Source organism: Mauremys reevesii, linkage group 24 (genome assembly GCF_016161935.1).
Source record: "Mauremys reevesii isolate NIE-2019 linkage group 24, ASM1616193v1, whole genome shotgun sequence".
In the NCBI taxonomy this organism is placed as follows: Eukaryota; Metazoa; Chordata; order Testudines; family Geoemydidae; genus Mauremys; species Mauremys reevesii.
This window is the reverse complement of record NC_052646.1, coordinates 11,963,572-11,980,589: the sequence shown is the minus strand read 5'-3', so window position 1 is coordinate 11,980,589 and position 17,018 is coordinate 11,963,572. Positions and strand designations below refer to the sequence as shown.

Genomic DNA, 17,018 nt, shown 5'->3' with positions numbered 1-17,018 from the left:
CAGAGTCATAAAGCAGCTTCCTAGAAAATCTCCACCTAAAGGGCCACAATGAATTGCAGGTCAAACAGCATCAAGAAAGATGATTCCCTTGGAAGCTAGGTGGGTCCAGATGTTCCTGTTCCTTCTCCCACTTCAAACTAAGAAGAAAACTCAACTATGCAAGAGACATTTAATTCCATTATCGGTGTGTATCCACCCCGAACCCATGAGACCGTCCATGGGGGGCAAAGAATGGTGCACTGGGGAAGCCCATTCCATACTGTACTGTCTTTTTTCACAATCTTCTCTCTCCAGGGCTGTCAACTGGGAATATTTCACCAGCACACTGGGAAATTTCCACTCTGAGAAATTTTAAATGAAAATGTTTGATATTCAAATAAATGAAGCACATTTTTAGGGAAAAAAAAGAAAAACCCCTCCATTAACAAGATTCTTTGAAACTAAGGGGTAATTTTAAACAGACTATTTTCATCTTCATATGCACAGCGTATGAAATCTTTTAACTCATTACAGCATAATGGACTAGACACTCAGTTGGTATCAATCACCGTAGTTCTGCTGATGCTGATGGATCCGTGACAACTGACGCCAGGTAATGATCTATCCTGATATCCCCAAACTCTGACATGCAGCGTTCAGGATAGTTTAGGCAGTTGGTCCCATTTCACTGCAAGGTACTTTGTGAGAGAAAATGAAGACAACATTTTGGAATCAAAAGCATCAGCACTTTGAGAACAGAAAAACAATCTTTTCTCTTGGTCGACAGAATGTATTTTGGAGCTTTCCTCGGGTATTAGAACTGAATGAATAATAGACCACTCATCTTAGTCTTTGCCCCGTAATGTTAAAACTTGTTGCAAGAGAGATATCTCTCTTTCTTGAACTCAAAGGGATTGTGTAAGGGGAGGTGGGGTTGATCTGTTCTGCCAACATGAGGGGAAAAAATTCCTCAGAGCTCTGAATCTCAGGTCAGGCACAGGCAGGGTGTGTGAGTAGTATAAGGGCCCTACCATCAATCAAACCCTAACCCCGCCCCTAACCCCGCCCCTTGACCCCTGTAGTCCCTCCCACCTGTCACCGGAAGTCCCACCCTCTGGGGGTATTACTTCCGGGGTCAAGATGGCCACATGACCGGAAGTGAGGTGGGTCATGTGACCCCTCTAAGAACTCCTCCCACCCCCCCTCTACCAATCAGGAGGGGTTTCGTCCCGGAAGGACCACCCCCCAGAAGAGATTTGCCCAATCAGGGTGACTTCCGGGGCGGGTGACCGGAAGCGAAGTGGGTCATGTGACCCTCTAAGCACGCCTCCCACCCCCCTCTACCAATCAGGAGGGGTTTCGTCCCGGAAGGACCACCCCGAGAAGAGATTTGCCCAATCAGGGTGACTTCCGGGGGTGGCCACATGACCGGAAGCGAGGTGTGTCATGTGACCCCTCTAAGAACTCCTCCCACCCCCCTCTACCAATCAGGAGGGGTTTCGTCCCGGAAGGACCACCCCGAGAGGAAATTTTGCCCAATGAGGGTGACTTCTGGGTTGGGGTGAGCGGGCCGGAAGTGGGTCGTGTGACCCCTCTAAGAACTCCTCCCACCACCCTCTACCAATCAGGAGGCGTTTTGTCCCGACAGGACCACCCCGAGAGGAGATTTTGACCAATCGGGGTGACCCCTCTAAGAGCTCCTCCCAAGGCCCTCCGCCAATCCGAGTGCAGCACCATTACCCCATAAGTCCCAGCGCCGGACAGAGGAGGCCATTTCTTACCAAGCACACGTGTTTTAGAAAAGCGTGGAAAGGCTGCCGAGAGGAAACATGGACTCCTTCACCACCCCCGTCAGAACTTCGGACTTTGTTTTAGCCCCGAGGGTCTTTGACCGTCCACGGAAAAGACGTTACATCAGCGACAGTTCTGAGGAGGAGGGTGTGACTTTGGGGAGCCCTTTGGCCCAGCCGTTGTTGGATACGCCGGACCCCGACCCCAAAACCCTCGTGAGACACCCCGAGGAGCCTGATGGTCTCTCTTTGTCCACCCCCTCAGATTGCCACTTGGGAGAGTCACCGGTGGACAAGGCAAACGGAAAAGAAGGCGCTCAGGTAAATGAATGATTAAGAAACGGCGGCGGCGGTGGTGGGGGTAACGAGGCTAGGAACCGGGGTTTGTGTAAAAATTAAAGAAAACCAACCAAGCAGCTGGAGTACTTACACTGTTTCTTCTTTTTTTGAAAATTTTTAGCAGCTCGACGATGCCTTTCTAGAGGACCCAGAGCCCCTGGACAGCGTTGCATCAAGCAGCGAAGATGAACCGGGCCCACCATGTTTTTGCTCAACACCAATACAAATTGTTGAAGAGGGCTCCGAGGATGATGGGTTTGAGGAATTTAGGAGGAGGCTTGGCATAGAACTATCCGAGCCAGTGCCACGTCGTGAGCGTAAAAAAGTTATGCGGACTATTGTACGCGTTGCTGTTTATGCTGTTCTTAAACACTGCCTTAGGGAAAAGCTTTTTGAAGATTGTGAGGGCTGTGCTATAGATGCGCCAGCCCAACGACACCATGACTGTGTGACTTGGACTTCAGTGGATATAAACTGCAAGCTCCGGGCCCTGTGTGCTGAGCTGTGTTTGGAAAGCTTATTAAACACTGTTATTGCCATAGGTTATGCTATGCAATGTCTGTACCTAACCCAAGAACATTTAGCACAAGGGGTGACTTTGATAAATGCTGTGCAATTCAGTGAAGACCCTGACCGTGTTTTAAAGAAAATGACCAAGCCGGAAGATGCCTGCTTACAACGTTATATTGATCGTCTAGTTCGCACAAAAAGTTACAGAACCCTGCTTAAGAAAAAGACTATTTGTAAGAAATCTAAAAGGCTTAAGTTAGAGAATGGTGAGGAGGCAAACATGCGATATAAAACTTGGTAGCTGTAAATTTAAAAAAAAAAGGGGGTTGTGATTATTGTGTTTTGTTAGAAGGCCTTTTGCCCTTAAGTTTTAATGAAGCATCTTGGTTTGTTTTGAAGGAGTTGTATGTCTTTTTAAAATAAAATAGTTTGTGAGAATTAGCTTTTGTGTTTTTGTGCTTGTGTGTGAAATGTATGTTGGGGGGGGGGGGAATATCCTTAAAAAAATGTGCTTACAATAAAAAAAAATAGAGCCAGGACTAGTTCAGACATGTTTGAGTATAATACAGTTAATATGGAGATATACTTATCTCATAAGACCTGCCTTTTTACTAGCAGGACCAAATATTCATTTTTACCCCAGATCAAGGATTGAACTTACAACCCTGGGTTTACCAAACTATTACTCAATGAATGGATTTAAGCATACACAACCCTCACCCCCCACAACCCAGCTCACAAAAGGGTGTGTTGCAGTTTACCTGTGGTGATTAAATTAACCTTTTAGCAACTATTTGAAAAACAATGGGCATGAGAGGCTATAAAAATCTTAGCTGTGCTGGAGTTTGTCCTTTTTAACAGAAAACCTTCTTGGAGAGCTGCTGGACTCAAAAAGAGGTAAGACCTTGTGCCTTTAACTCTGAAACTATAAAGCCACTTTTTGCCCAGGCTGTCTTAGTAAATAATGGTGCCTGTATGTATTTCAGGGGTGGATCTGTTTAGCATGGAACCAGGCCAAGGTAAAAACCATTTTAACTATAGTTGTGCTTAATACTGTTAAAAAAAAAAAGAAAAGTATTACCCAGGTTGTATAGGGATTTGGTGGTAATACTAACATGTTTCTGCTTGCTCTATAACCTGAAGGCACACATGGGGGGGAACAGAACAACCATGTCCCTGCAACACTTTATCCCATAGTAAAAGGTAACTTTTTTTTTTTGCAACTGCCTTTTAAATGCATGGTTTGGGGCTTTTTTCTTGTTTGTTTGAAAAGTAACATGTGGCTTTTTGAAAAAAGTGTGTGTGGCTGCAAGCATGATTTGGTGTGTTATAAAGCTGGGGCATAGGTTTTTTAAAAAGTATTTGGTTTTTTACTGTACATAATGTGGGGGGTTTATGGGGAAGGCCCAAACACACATGGGTTTTTAAATGCATGGTTTTTTTTTTCTTGTTTGTTTGAAAAGTAACATGTGGCTTTTTGAAAAAAGTGTGTGTGGCTGCAAGCATGATTTGGTGTGTTATAAAGGTGGTGCATAGGTTTTTTAAAAAGTATTTTGTTTTACTGTACATAATGTGGGGTTTATGGGTAGCCCCAAACACACATGGGTTTTTAAATGCATGTTTTTTTTTTTCTTGTTTGTTTGAAAAGTAACATGTGGCTTTTTGAAAAAAGTGTGTGTGGCTGCAAGCATGATTTGGTGTGTTATAAAGCTGGGGCATAGGTTTTTTTAAAAGTATTTGGTTTTTTACTGTACATAATGTGGGGGGTTTATGGGGAAGGCCCAAACACACATGGGTTTTTAAATGCATGGTTTTTTTTTTCTTGTTTGTTTGAAAAGTAACATGTGGCTTTTTGAAAAAGTGTGTGTGGCTGCAAGCATGATTTGGGGTGTGTGTGTGTGTGTGTGTGTTATAAAGCTGGGGCATAGGTTTTTTAAAAAAGTATTTGGTTTTTTACTGTGCATAATGGATTTTTTTTTAAAAAGCAGTTTTGGTTTTTATTTTGCAAAATAAGATGTTTTTAAAAATTGTTTGTTGTAGGGCCAAAAATGGATTATTTTGTGGTAAAGCTATGATTTTTTTAAAATAGAAAAACACCCTACTGAATGAAATATATAATTTTTAAGTTTTACAAGATGGTTTTATGTGTTTGCTCACAGTACAGTCAAAACATGAGAAATCCTTAGACCAGAGGGAAAACAAACTCAAAAGAAAAAGGAAGGAGACGGCTGAAAAGGAAAATTCACCAGCATCAGTGACTGAAGGATGCATGAAGCCCTGTAAATATACTTTGCTTATTGGTTTAGTTGTTCTATGAGCTTTTGTATTTTAAGTAAATACATAGGTATGGGTGAGAGAGTAGATGGTAAAGTTCAGTTTTTTGTAAAATGTTATGGTTTTTTTCTCCCTCATAGGCAGGGGCAACCTTTCTGAAAATGCTGTTGTCAGCGCTACAAGGACAAGGACACCTCCTCCAGAACCACTAAAGAACCAGGAATCTGCTTTGAGACCTTTAACAACGCAAAACAGCCCAGATCTCATATACGTGAAACCCAAGGACAAAACAAAAGACTCTGGTAAAAAACCACCACACAAACACAACTCCAGTTCCTCAGCGGTCACCGCCACACCAAGCCCTGAGGAAACTGTGAGCGAAAATGCCCACGTTCACAACCCCAGAGCACGCACTCTAGGGGTTCTGAAGGTGCGCAGACCTGGAGCATGTAGTGTATGGGCTCCATATAAAAAACCATGGACTAGAAGCTTCTGCAATGCCGAGGTGCTGCAACCACACAAACACGATTCCAGTTCCTCAGCGGCCACAGCCACACCAAGCCCTGAGAAAACTGTGAGTGAAAATGCCCACGTTCACAAACCCGGAGCATGCGCCTAGGGGTTGTGAATAAAACACCGAGCACTGACAAAACATTCTCCCAAAACCATAAGCTCGCCGCAGCTCCCCCGAGTTCTAGTGTTTGGGAAGAGTTTGATGCTTCCATCAGAAAAGTGATGGATGCTGTATCCTTGGGGAGTCTAAAAGAACGGCCTTCTAGAAAGACTTGGGAAAAATATGATTCTTTGTTCAGAGCAATGCTGAAATTCAGGAGGGTTGGAAAGGGTGTCTCTAAGCAGGCTTGACTAGTCGTGGAAAGGGGCCTGGGTAAAAGGGGCACCCTCCAGGGTTCACACCAGCTCATGTGTAAACAAAAGGGGGGACAGCGCTTGGGGGATAAACAGATGGCTGCCAAAAAGTTCCAGGCCAGGGTGGTTGTAAAACTTTTAAAAAGGGCTAAAGAGTTCATGAGGAAAAAAAAACAAAAAGAGATGCCTCCTACTGGAGGCTCTCAGACTGGCTTCTCTGAAAATGGGGAGATGGAATCAGACTCTGGTTTAGTAAATTCCCCAGAGGGCTCTCTAGATGGGCCCCGTTCCTCTCCCAATGACCCTCAAATAGCATCTGATGTAGAAGATGTCGCTAACGATCCTGTAGAGGAACCCCCAAGTAACCCCGAAAATGCAGAGGTGTATATGGAAAGAGTGAGAAGTTGGCAACGTGAATTACTTAGATTCGGGGGGTCGGTATATTGTGAGGAATTTCGTTTTGTCAACCTTGAGCAAATAAATTCAGCTCAGCAGGTTGTTGAAGCCATACACCGGGGAATACAGTCGGTCCTCGATGACATTAATGGTAGGGTAGGCCCTGATGATTACGTTCAGTTACGTTTAGAGAGCCGTAATTTAGCTAACGCTTTGTTTTCAGTCAGAAGAACTAGGGATGAGCTATCTGCTGAGGATTTCTTAAATCACACCTCAAAGCTGCTACAGAGCAATAGAGAGTTGCATCTCGATGGGACATTGCGCCTTGTTGTGACAGTTGTAAAAAACAGGGGTGGGGGTGCTCGTAGAGTTTTAAATTCTATTCTGAGTAGTCAAATTATTCATAAAAAAAGACAGTGTTTGGTAGACCTGACTTACGCCGGTACCAATCTGTGTTTTGCGGGTGGCCTTTTGGCCGTCATGTCCGATCGTAAACCTACGGACACGAAATTGTTAGCGGAGGCGAGAAAGTTGCATGAGCAACTGGGGTGGTCAGATCAAAAAAAGGTTCTGTTGAGTGACGTAGCAAAGTTTGAACAGCATTTAGGAGTGAACATACAGGTGGTGCTGTATACGGAAAATGGTGGCTGGGGCTTTTTCAAAACAGGAGGCCTAGCGTACCCCAAGACTTATTTCATCCTGTTGCACGATGAGCATTACTATGGAGTTCTGGATGTGAAAAAGAAGGCGCTCAGGTAAATGAATGATTAAGAAACGGCGGCGGCGGTGGTGGGGGTAACGAGGCTAGGAACCGGGGTTTGTGTAAAAAATTAAAGAAAACCAACCAAGCAGCTGGAGTACTTACACTGTTTCTTTTTTTTTTTTTGAAAATTTTTAGCAGCTCGACGATGCCTTTCTAGAGGACCCAGAGCCCCTGGACAGCGTCGCATCAAGCAGCGAAGATGAACCGGGCCCACCATGTTTTTGCTCAACACCAATACAAATTGTTGAAGAGGGCTCCGAGGATGATGGGTTTGAGGAATTTAGGAGGAGGCTTGGCATAGAACTATCCGAGCCAGTGCCACGTCGTGAGCGTAAAAAAGTTATGCGGACTATTGTACGCGTTGCTGTTTATGCTGTTCTTAAACACTGCCTTAGGGAAAAGCTTTTTGAAGATTGTGAGGGCTGTGCTATAGATGCGCCAGCCCAACGACACCATGACTGTGTGACTTGGACTTCAGTGGATATAAACTGCAAGCTCCGGGCCCTGTGTGCTGAGCTGTGTTTGGAAAGCTTATTAAACACTGTTATTGCCATAGGTTATGCTATGCAATGTCTGTACCTAACCCAAGAACATTTAGCACAAGGGGTTCTGGATGTGAAAAAGTTGTTCGGAGCGAAAAATTATTGTGAGTTTTGCCATACGGTGTACAGTCACGACCACTCTTGCAGGTATCGTTGCCGCCTCTGCTTGAGTGTAACGTGCTCAGACAGCGTGGGCGTGCAGCTGCGGTGTCCTAGCTGTAGACTGTATTGTCGATCCAAAGAGTGTTTAGACAGACATGTCGACTGTGCGTCAAAAAACCAAGTTGAATGCCTGTCTAAAACTTTATGTGATAAGTGTCAGTCTTACGTGAACAAGCGGCATAAGTGTAAAGGGAGACGATGTAAGCAGTGTCAGGGTTCGATCGTTGGTGATGTAGACAGTCACTTTTGCTTTATGGGTAGCCTTAGAAAGCCTGAATCCTCAGAAAAGTATATCTTTTATGATTTCGAATGCATGCAGGAGACTGGGGTGCACACTCCCAATTACATTTTTGCTACGTCCTTAAAGCCCGAAAAATCCTGGGAATTTAAGGGCGATGAGTGTCTGTCTGTCTTTGTTAAGACCTTTATCGGCAAAGAGTTTCGGGACTACACGTTCCTAGCGCACAATTCCAAAGGTTATGATGCGTATTTCATCGTTAGGCAGTTACTGAAGGAAAAGATGTGCATAGAACTGATTACTCAGGGTAGTAAACTAATGTGCGTGGAAGTGAAGGCCCTGGGGATTCGTTTTATAGACTCTTTAAACTTCTTGCCCATGAAGCTTAGCAAGCTACCACAGGCAATGGGGTTTGAAGGGTGCAAAGGGTATTTTCCCCATTTTTTTAACACTTTAGAAAATCAAAATTATGTGGGGCCTATGCCCGGTGTGGCACACTATGGTGTAGAAAGCATGATGCCCGGAGAAAAAGCAGAGTTTCTCGACTGGTATCAGGACCACAGTTCTGAGGTGTTTGACTTGCAGAAAGAGCTCGCGTATTACTGTCAGCAGGATGTCAAAATTTTGAGACAGGCTTGTATCCTATACAAAGGAGAGATTATGAAAATGACGGAGAAGGGAAATGTAGTAGAGAGAGAACCTGGTAAATTCACCGAGATAAAACTGTGCATAGATCCATTCCAGTACATAACACTGGCATCCGTTTGCATGGCTATGTACAGGTTTATGTTTTTGGAGCCTAAGACGGTAGCTCTTCTCCCTCCAGACAACTATCACAGGCAGAAAAAGAGATATTCAACCCCATCTATTCAGTGGCTGTTGTATACCTCTCACAAAGAAAATATACAGATACGGCATGCTTTACAGGGTGGGGAACTACAGGTAGGCCCCTACTTTTTAGACGGTTATGCCGATGTTGATGGGGTACGCACAGCCTTTGAGTTTAATGGATGTTTTTTCCACGGCTGTGTCACCTGTTATTGTGAAAAAACACAAAATCCTATGACAGGGACATCTTTTGGGTTTCTTTATTACAAGACGCAGCTCAAGGCTGACTTTCTAAAACAACAGGGTTTTGTAGTGAGGACTCTTTGGGAGCATGAGTGGGAGGTAATGAAAGAAACAGACAGGGAGTTGGCAGACTTTTTAAACCGAGCCCAGTTACCACAGCCTCTTGTGCCTAGGGATGCTCTTTTTGGGGGGAGGACAAACGCTATCCGTCTGTATTACAAGCCTAACCCCGGAGAAGAAATTCACTATTATGATTTTACCAGCCTGTACCCTTTTGTAAACAAAACCAAAGAATACCCTATCGGACACCCCGATATAGTTTATGACAAATTTGGACCCCTGGCAAATTATTTTGAATTGCAAAAGTTAAAGTTTACCCCCCACGAGGCCTCTTTTTCCCATTGTTACCTGTCAGAGTGGGTGGCAAGCTTATGTTCCCGCTATGCCAAACCTGTGCTGAAACCGAGCAACGGGAGACATGCACCCATACTGACGAGGAGCGGGCCATCCTGGGGACTTGGTGCACGGTGGAATTGAACGCGGCTATAGCAAAGGGGTACGTGGTGGCTAAAATCTACGAAATCTGGCATTTTAATAAAAAATCTGATAAACTCTTTTCAGAGTACATAAAATTACACCTCCGCCAGAAACAAGAGGCTTCAGGGTATCCCAGCTGGTGCACAAATGAGGAAAAACAAAATAAGTACATTAGCGATTTCTACCAGAAAGAAGGCGTGCATTTACGCCAACACGAAATCAGACCAAACCCTGCTAAACGCCAAATCGCTAAACTGTTTTTAAATTCTCTGTGGGGTAAATTCGGCCAAAGAACCAACCTACCCAACACCAGCATCGTGAGAGACCCTGATGAACTCTGGCAGTACCTATTTTCCCCCAATTACGAGGTTTCATCCTGCGAGTTTATAGATGATGAAACAGCGCATGTGTCTTGGAAGCATGCAAAAACGGTACTCGGTCTCTGGCAATACCAATGTTTTCATAGCCTGTTTTACCACCGCTTATGCCCGCTTAGAATTATACAGCCTCCTAGACGGTTTGCAAGAGCGGTGCCTGTACCACGACACAGACTCGGTGATTTTTGTGAAAAGGGAGGGTGCCTGGAATCCCCCTCTGGGGGATTATTTAGGGGACCTCACAAGCGAGATCCCACCAGATCAACACATCACCGAGTTTGTGTCGGCAGGCCCAAAAACATACGGGTATAAGCTGTCTGGAGGAAAGGCCTGTATGAAAGTCAAAGGTATTACCCTAAACGTAGCAAATTGTGAAAAGATCAACTTTGGCAGTTTGAAAGATCTAGTTCTGGACTACTGCACGGGTCTGCAAGAAAACACCTCGAAAAAAATAGAGGTGCAGCAGCCCTCTATTGTAAGAAACAAAAACAGTGGCAAATAGAAACAAAACCCTTAAAAACTCAAAAAGTGGTTTATAACAAGAGGGTACTAGGAAAAGATTTTAAAACCCTACCCTACGGCTTTTGAAAAAAAAAAATGGATACGAGATGGAAACATCCCTTTTCTGCAATTCTAGCGGGGCCTAGCAACTGCGGAAAAAGTTACTTTATAAAAAATGTGTTGGATAATGCCAAACAAACACTGTCTGTTATGCCTGAGAATATCGTGTGGTGTTACAGTTGTTGGCAACCTCTGTATAAAGAACTGCTCTGTAAATATCCCTTTATCAATTTTGTGGAGGGGTTGCCTGATGCTTTGGATGATGATGGTTTGTTTCCTACTAATAAAGTAAATATGATTATCATAGACGATCTGATGAACTCTGCTTGTGAAAGCGATGAAATTGAAAAAGCTTTTACCAAGTACGTGCATCACAGAAACCTGAGCATTATGTATATAGTTCAGAATGTATTTTGTCAGGGAAAAAAGAGTCGCACGATTAACCTAAACACAAAGTACATGGTTCTGTTCAAAAACCCCAGGGACAAATTACAAATCACCACGCTCGCTCGGCAAATGTACCCCGGCAAAGCTCAATTCTTTCTAGAAGCTTTTGAGGATGCTACCAAAAGACCTTATGGCTACCTGGTGGTGGATTTAAATGCTTCCACACCAGAAGCTTATAGACTAAGAACCGGTCTTTTCCCTCCAGACTGGCCGGTGGTTTATACTTTAAAAAAAACAGCAGCTGGGTATAAAAAGAGATGACTTATCGGCAGGCCCCTTTTTAACAGCTGGGGCTGCTGACTGAAAACATGTCTAGCTGCGTGAAGAGAAACCTGGGCCTTTTAAAATTACTTAGCAAATCGTCCCCGCAGCAAAGGAGGGCTATACTGTGTTCGGCCTCTGACGATCTAGTAGCGGCCATTTCAGAAATAGCGCTCAATACCTTAAAAGGAAACGTACCTTTGACACAGAATCAAGTGCGTGTGTTAAAAAAGAAACGCACGCTTATAAAAACTTTGTGTAATAAGAGCGTTTCGCTTAAAAGAAAAAAGCTTCTGGTAAAGCAGTCTGGGGGGTTTATCGGGCCTCTGTTAAGTTTTGCTATCCCTCTGATAACAGGGCTTTTAACTAATCGATAATGGAGTATGCAGAAAAAATGTACCTGGTGCCCAGCCACCAGTTGGAGCAATTAAGGGCTCCCCCTCCGGCAGAGGAAAATATCAGAACAACAGCGACTCGCTTACTGGACGCTGAAATGAAGTCTGTTCTTCAAAGAACTGACCTGGCCGAATACGAAAAGGCTAAACTTTACAGCGCCGTGCTTCAAAGGTACCTAACGTACGTGAAGCAAAGCGATGCGGATAAAGGGAAAATAAGTCTGTTTCTACCGGAACAGGAACAAAGCGTAACTGCCAAACCCCCAGAAACACCAAAGAACTCAGACTCTGTTGCTCAGGAGGTGCTGGATAACGTGAATAAGCGTTTTAAAAAAAATGCAATAGTATTGCTAAATAAACTGGGCCAGGATAAAAATCTCTCTTCATGGGACGATAAAGGGTCTTTTGTGTACAAAGGCTCTGTGGTTAATGGTTCTAACATGCTTGACTTAGTCAGGGCCGTCACCCAAACGCGCTCTTTACCTAGCAAACGTGTACCTAAAGGATGGGATGTGTTTATGAATGCCATGGCGGAACTGAACGTACCCTCTTCCGTCATGGGCAATGCGGCCAACAGAGACCTTTTGGAACGCCTCAAGGCCTCGACCGCTGACACCGGGGCGGATCAAGAATCCGTGACCCCTTTTTTGCCCTATAAAAAAAAAAAATTGGCTAAAAGAGCCCAGTGGCTCAGTGTGTAATGTTTTTTTCACATTCTAAAATTTTTAAAATTTGTAATGTTTTGCTTTAAATAAAACATTTCTATACTTTTTAAAAAAAAATCTGTGTAATTTTTCTCAATTGGTCATTTTAAAAAAAAACAAAAAAAAAACCCCACCAAACATCAATTTCTTTAAACCCCACACTTGGGGTGTTTTATTGGGTAACACGGCTATAAAAATCATTACAAGATACACACGTCTGGACTTGTTGAAACATGTTTTGAGCAAGGCTAGGCATGCCCAAGAATTTAAATTTACTCTTTACAAAATTCATTACCATCCGGTCATTTTGCACTAAGTCATTAGAATACAATTTTAAAAGCCGTTCAAAAGATAAACCCTTGCTACGATGATGTAAGAAAAACACGCAGTGATAGCCACAGGCGACGGAGCGGGGGTCTTGTAATTGTCTATTGTGAAACACCAGGTCTGTGGCATTTTTGTTTAAAAATTTCATAATGCTTTTAGGAAACAACACGCTGTTCGGGGGTTGCCCATATGAGTCAAAAAACTCTCCACGGTTACGCTCCGCCAGATACAGGGCGAGCCAATGTTCACCCGGTTGGTTGTGCGGATGCGTGTTCACCACCAAACCTAGGGGTCTCTGAGACAGCTTGCCTCCAGGGAGCCAATCACAAGGGAACACATCTAAGAAATTCTTTTTCGTGTAAGGATCCGTTGATAAGACACGTGAGAGCTGCACGGTGTCCATGTTCACATGTAGTCAAACAGAACGTTTCTTCTCTGATTTATCTCTATGACATTGTCAAAAACCCCATACACGATCATATTAACGGTGACTGTCAAAGCCTTTCCAAAACGTATTTCTGCTCTCAGGTTCCCAGTTTTAATTAGGGAATAATGATCTGCACATTCCTGGTCGGGAGACAGGTCAAAGGCAAACAAGGTGTAACCCTGTGCAAACTCCTCCCGGTCAATTAACAAAGAACGATCTTTCATGTGTTTACCAGCTATCTGTACCAGATTCATGTATTCTCTCACGCAGCGTCCTGCCTCGAAGTCCGGTTGCAGAGGCTTGGTCGGTACCTGTTCACCATCCACATACAAGGCCACAAAATTTATATCGTAATGTTTAAAATGAAAGGGATTTTTAGTGTAACTTCCGCTAAAGGCATCGTTATCCACAAACCCTAGGACGAGCATTTTGGGTAACTGTCCCAAAAACAGGTTCTCCTGGTTACTGACCCTGCTGCCCGCAGGGATGCTAAACACTTTCATTCCCACACGGTCCACGGGGTATTTAGCATTAGAGGCAAGCAGGGCCTCCGCGTGCCCCAGACGGACACCCGGGGCCACCCGTACTTTCTTCACAAAAAGGGACGCTGATACAATGCGCAGTTTAAAGCCTTCAGCCGCGCTGCCCATTAAACAGAAAGCGTCTTTACTGCGCGTCAGTTTAATTTTCACATCCACTCCGTTTAACAAAAGTTTTTCTTGAAAAAACAGGTCACTGTGTAGATGGCCCAGCAGCTCTACCGTTCTGCTTTCAGCCGTCAGCTTTGCACGCCTCACAAACCCTAGATTCCTTCCATCCAACTCTGTTTTTTCATGTTGTCCAGCAGTGTCTTTGTAAAACAGACCGGCAGAAAATTGCGTGGCGAGGGTGTCATCGCTGTAATTGAGCACTGATTCTATAAAGGCCCTGTAAGGATAACAATTGTTGCTTTGGCTTACAAGGCGGTCTCCCAGAGTAACATCCAACTGGCTGAAAATAGAGGCCACAGGGTAATTCACCAGGCCCACTTCGGCGTCCGCGGCAAGTTCGGTTCCGTCTCCTTTTACAATCTTGCAACACAGGTAAAGCAGCGTGTTGTTTAAATCCATATAATCTATGCCATTCCCTGCTATAAAAAAGTCAATGGGGGCAGACTCCGTAACGGCCGATAGAGGTGGCACCTCAATGTAAATGCTTTTTTCGATGCTGGTCTGCGTAGGGGCTATTTGAAACAAGTCTAGTTCAGATTTGGCGCACTCTTCAGACCCGCAGTGAACAAAAGCCATATCGATTAAAATATGTCTCTTTTAGCAGGCAGCGCGCGTCTCCTCTTTTGCCCAGGCTTCCTCTTGGACTTTCGTTTATGGCTGGCCCTGCGTGTCAAAGCCCTTCTTTTAAAGGGTTTCGGGGGACCTGTGCGTCGCGGGTATGACGTATTTCTCTTTCTCTTCCTCCTTTTAATGTACATCAGCCCCGCTCCTTCCTGTGAAGCTGTATTCCCCACCTTCTCCAGAACAGCCCGGGAGACATGACCTACCACGTCTTTAGCTATGTTTTGAGCGGCAGTTTTTACGTGGGGTTTAATAATCTCTAGCCCTCTCCTCAAAAGCGGTACAGCTTTTCGAAAGAGGCTACGAAATATTCCACCCACACCAGCCCCGTACATCACGGGGGCCCCATGATATCCAGGAAGGGCATATCCAGCCTGGGCTTTGTAATAGTTCCTGTAGATGGTGGGGTCACCATAATTTTTTACGATCGCCATAATAGTGTTTTGCTTTTTTTCTTTTTAGAAACCTCGCTCTCTCCGCGGTCGCAAATGCAGCTTGACGATCACCTTGCCAAAGCGAAATGAAACGCCTCTGTTCTGATCTGTCTTTATTTCAATGGTAATGGTGTCGATGTGGTGTTTACTGACAGGGACGTAATGAGGTTTATCGTAGGTGATGGTAACAAACTCATTGTTCCTTCCTCGGACAGGGACGCAGCGTAACAGGGGAACAGAAAAGTCCCCCACAAACTGGTACTCTACGATATCCGTGTACAGATACAAGGAGTTAAAACCCCCTGTGATGTCTGCCGAGAAGGAAAATTTTTGGACGTTGCGTTTGGGGCCCAAACCCAGAATGTTAGCTAGCTCCCCGCCAGTAGAAAACCCGTACATAACATCGGTAGATTTAAGTCTCACTTTTCTGCCCACAGGGTCGTAGTTCATGACCACCTCAGGTGGTCCGGGGTGACGAGCCACGGCGCTGTTCATATGCTCCAGTAATTCAGGTATGGTCGAGTAATAACCTCGTCGTAGGATAAAATTCCACGTCGTATCTCCAAAGGTGATTTCAAAAGGGGTGTCTTCATTGATAGTATTCCAGCTGTGCGGGTATTGTATTTCCACTAACCCCACCTCCCAGGCACCAGGGAGATCCAAGGGCTTAATTAGCCGTATTGTAAAGTTCGAGATGGTGTTTTGGGGAAAAACTGCAGAGCTGGCATTGCTGGGCAAAGTGATGTAAAACCCGCCATCGCTCATTATTAATTTTTTTCTTCTCTGTCTTTTGCAGGAGGATTTTTTTTTTCTGTTTCGTGTCTAAATGTCACAGAGCTGAGAAGCTTCCACCCAGCTGTTAAATTTATCAGGCCAACCCAACCATTTCACCAGTAGCTGTTTTTTTCTCCCTTTTCCTTTCTCCGCTAGAATTTTTTCAATCCTGTAAATCCTGTCTCGTTTGGGGTTTACTTTTTGTAATTCTTCAGGGTAAAAAGATCCAGTCACTGCCTCACCCTCATAATCTTTTAATCGGTATACAGGTCTTTGGCTCCTGGTTAAGGCTTCATCCACTATGAATATCTCATCGGTAAACATCTGTTCATAACCTTTTTCAAAAGCGCCTTTGGTTTTAGATAGTCTCACGTGGTCACCTTTTCTAAAAGGGGCAACAACCCGTTTTATTTTAAAACCATCTCCGTAAACCGTTTTCCATACCTTCAGAGAATTTGAAGGGTTAACATCAAGGGGTCTGGTACGTATAGTTCTGTGAAAGCTCTGGTTGTAACTCTTTATAAAGTCAGGTAAGACGTCAATGTAGCGAAAGGTGTTATGGGCTGTAAAATATCTCCACATCCTAGTTTTTAAAGTTCTGTTAAATCGCTCCACAACCCCTGCTTTGACTTCATTATTAGTAACAAAATGGTGAACCCCATGCCGCTTTAACAATCCACTTAAAGGTTTGTTTAAAAATTCTTTCCCCCGATCGGTTTGTAATTTTTGAGGCACGCGACCTTCGCTGAAAATAGCTTTAAAGGCCTTGGATACTTCACCACCCGTCTTGTCTTTTAGGCCTAAGGCCCAGGCATATTTGGATAGAATGTCTATCACTGTTAAGATGTACTTAAAACCGCCGTTGTGTTTGGAGAACCGGTGCATATCCACCAAATCTGCCTGCCACTGCGCATCCACATCTGAAACAATGGTCTTGTTTCTTTTAAAATGTATTCGAGCCGGTTTGTGTAAAGTGTAAGCATCCTGGTCTGAAAGCCAAGCTGTTACTTGTCTTCTATTTAAAGTTTTACTATGCTTTCTAGCCTCTCGAAAAAGAGGGTTCACTCCGCCAAAGCTCCCAACTTCCCTGGGATTGTAATATATTTTCTTTAAAAGAGCCGTCGGCGTAGACATGACTGCTACTGGTACCGTCTTTTACTACCACAAGTATGGAAATGGACACGCTCATATTGACACATTTAAATAAAAATTTTATTAATTGCCTGGTTTAACATAATCTTTTTTTTTTGTTTGTTTTGTTTTTACAGACAGCTGTAAAATGGACGCCATAACCCCCACGGTAAGTCTGAGCTGGTTCATTCTTCCATTTTGTTTTTACAGACGGCTGTAAAATGGACGCCATCACCCCTGGTAAGTCTGAGCTGGTTCATTCTTCCATTTTGTTTTTACAGACGGCTGTAAAATGGACGCCATCACCCCTGGTAAGTCTGAGCTGATTGATTCTTCCATTTTGTTTTTACAGACGCCTGTAAAATGGCCACCATCACCCCC

General features: G+C 44.1%; 2 protein-coding genes across 5 annotated transcripts; both read left to right on the top strand.

Moving 5' to 3' along the window:
* Window positions 1-1,651: 1,651 nt before the first annotated feature.
* On the top strand, window positions 1,652-2,920 carry LOC120390430. The gene is made up of 2 exons (XM_039513108.1): window positions 1,652-2,090; window positions 2,230-2,920. Exons 1-2 carry the CDS (start codon window positions 1,809-1,811, stop codon window positions 2,917-2,919), a joined length of 972 nt encoding a protein of 323 aa, XP_039369042.1. The 5' UTR covers window positions 1,652-1,808; the 3' UTR covers window position 2,920.
* Window positions 2,921-3,379: 459 nt separating this feature from the next.
* Window positions 3,380-16,834, top strand: LOC120390432. 4 transcript variants are annotated; one of them, XM_039513110.1, is made up of 6 exons: window positions 3,380-3,515; window positions 3,605-3,637; window positions 3,762-3,821; window positions 4,778-4,897; window positions 5,033-5,466; window positions 16,775-16,834. In XM_039513110.1, the coding sequence occupies exons 2-6, from the start codon at window positions 3,622-3,624 to the stop codon at window positions 16,796-16,798; spliced, it is 654 nt and encodes a 217-aa protein (XP_039369044.1). In that variant the 5' UTR covers window positions 3,380-3,515; window positions 3,605-3,621; the 3' UTR covers window positions 16,799-16,834. The 4 variants fall into 4 exon arrangements, with proteins under 4 accessions (XP_039369044.1, XP_039369043.1, XP_039369046.1 ...); XM_039513109.1 differs by having other exon boundaries at window positions 3,380-3,637; XM_039513112.1 differs by lacking the exon at window positions 16,775-16,834 and adding an exon at window positions 15,170-15,620 and having other exon boundaries at window positions 3,380-3,637; window positions 5,033-5,194.
* The last annotated feature ends 184 nt before the right edge of the window (window positions 16,835-17,018 follow it).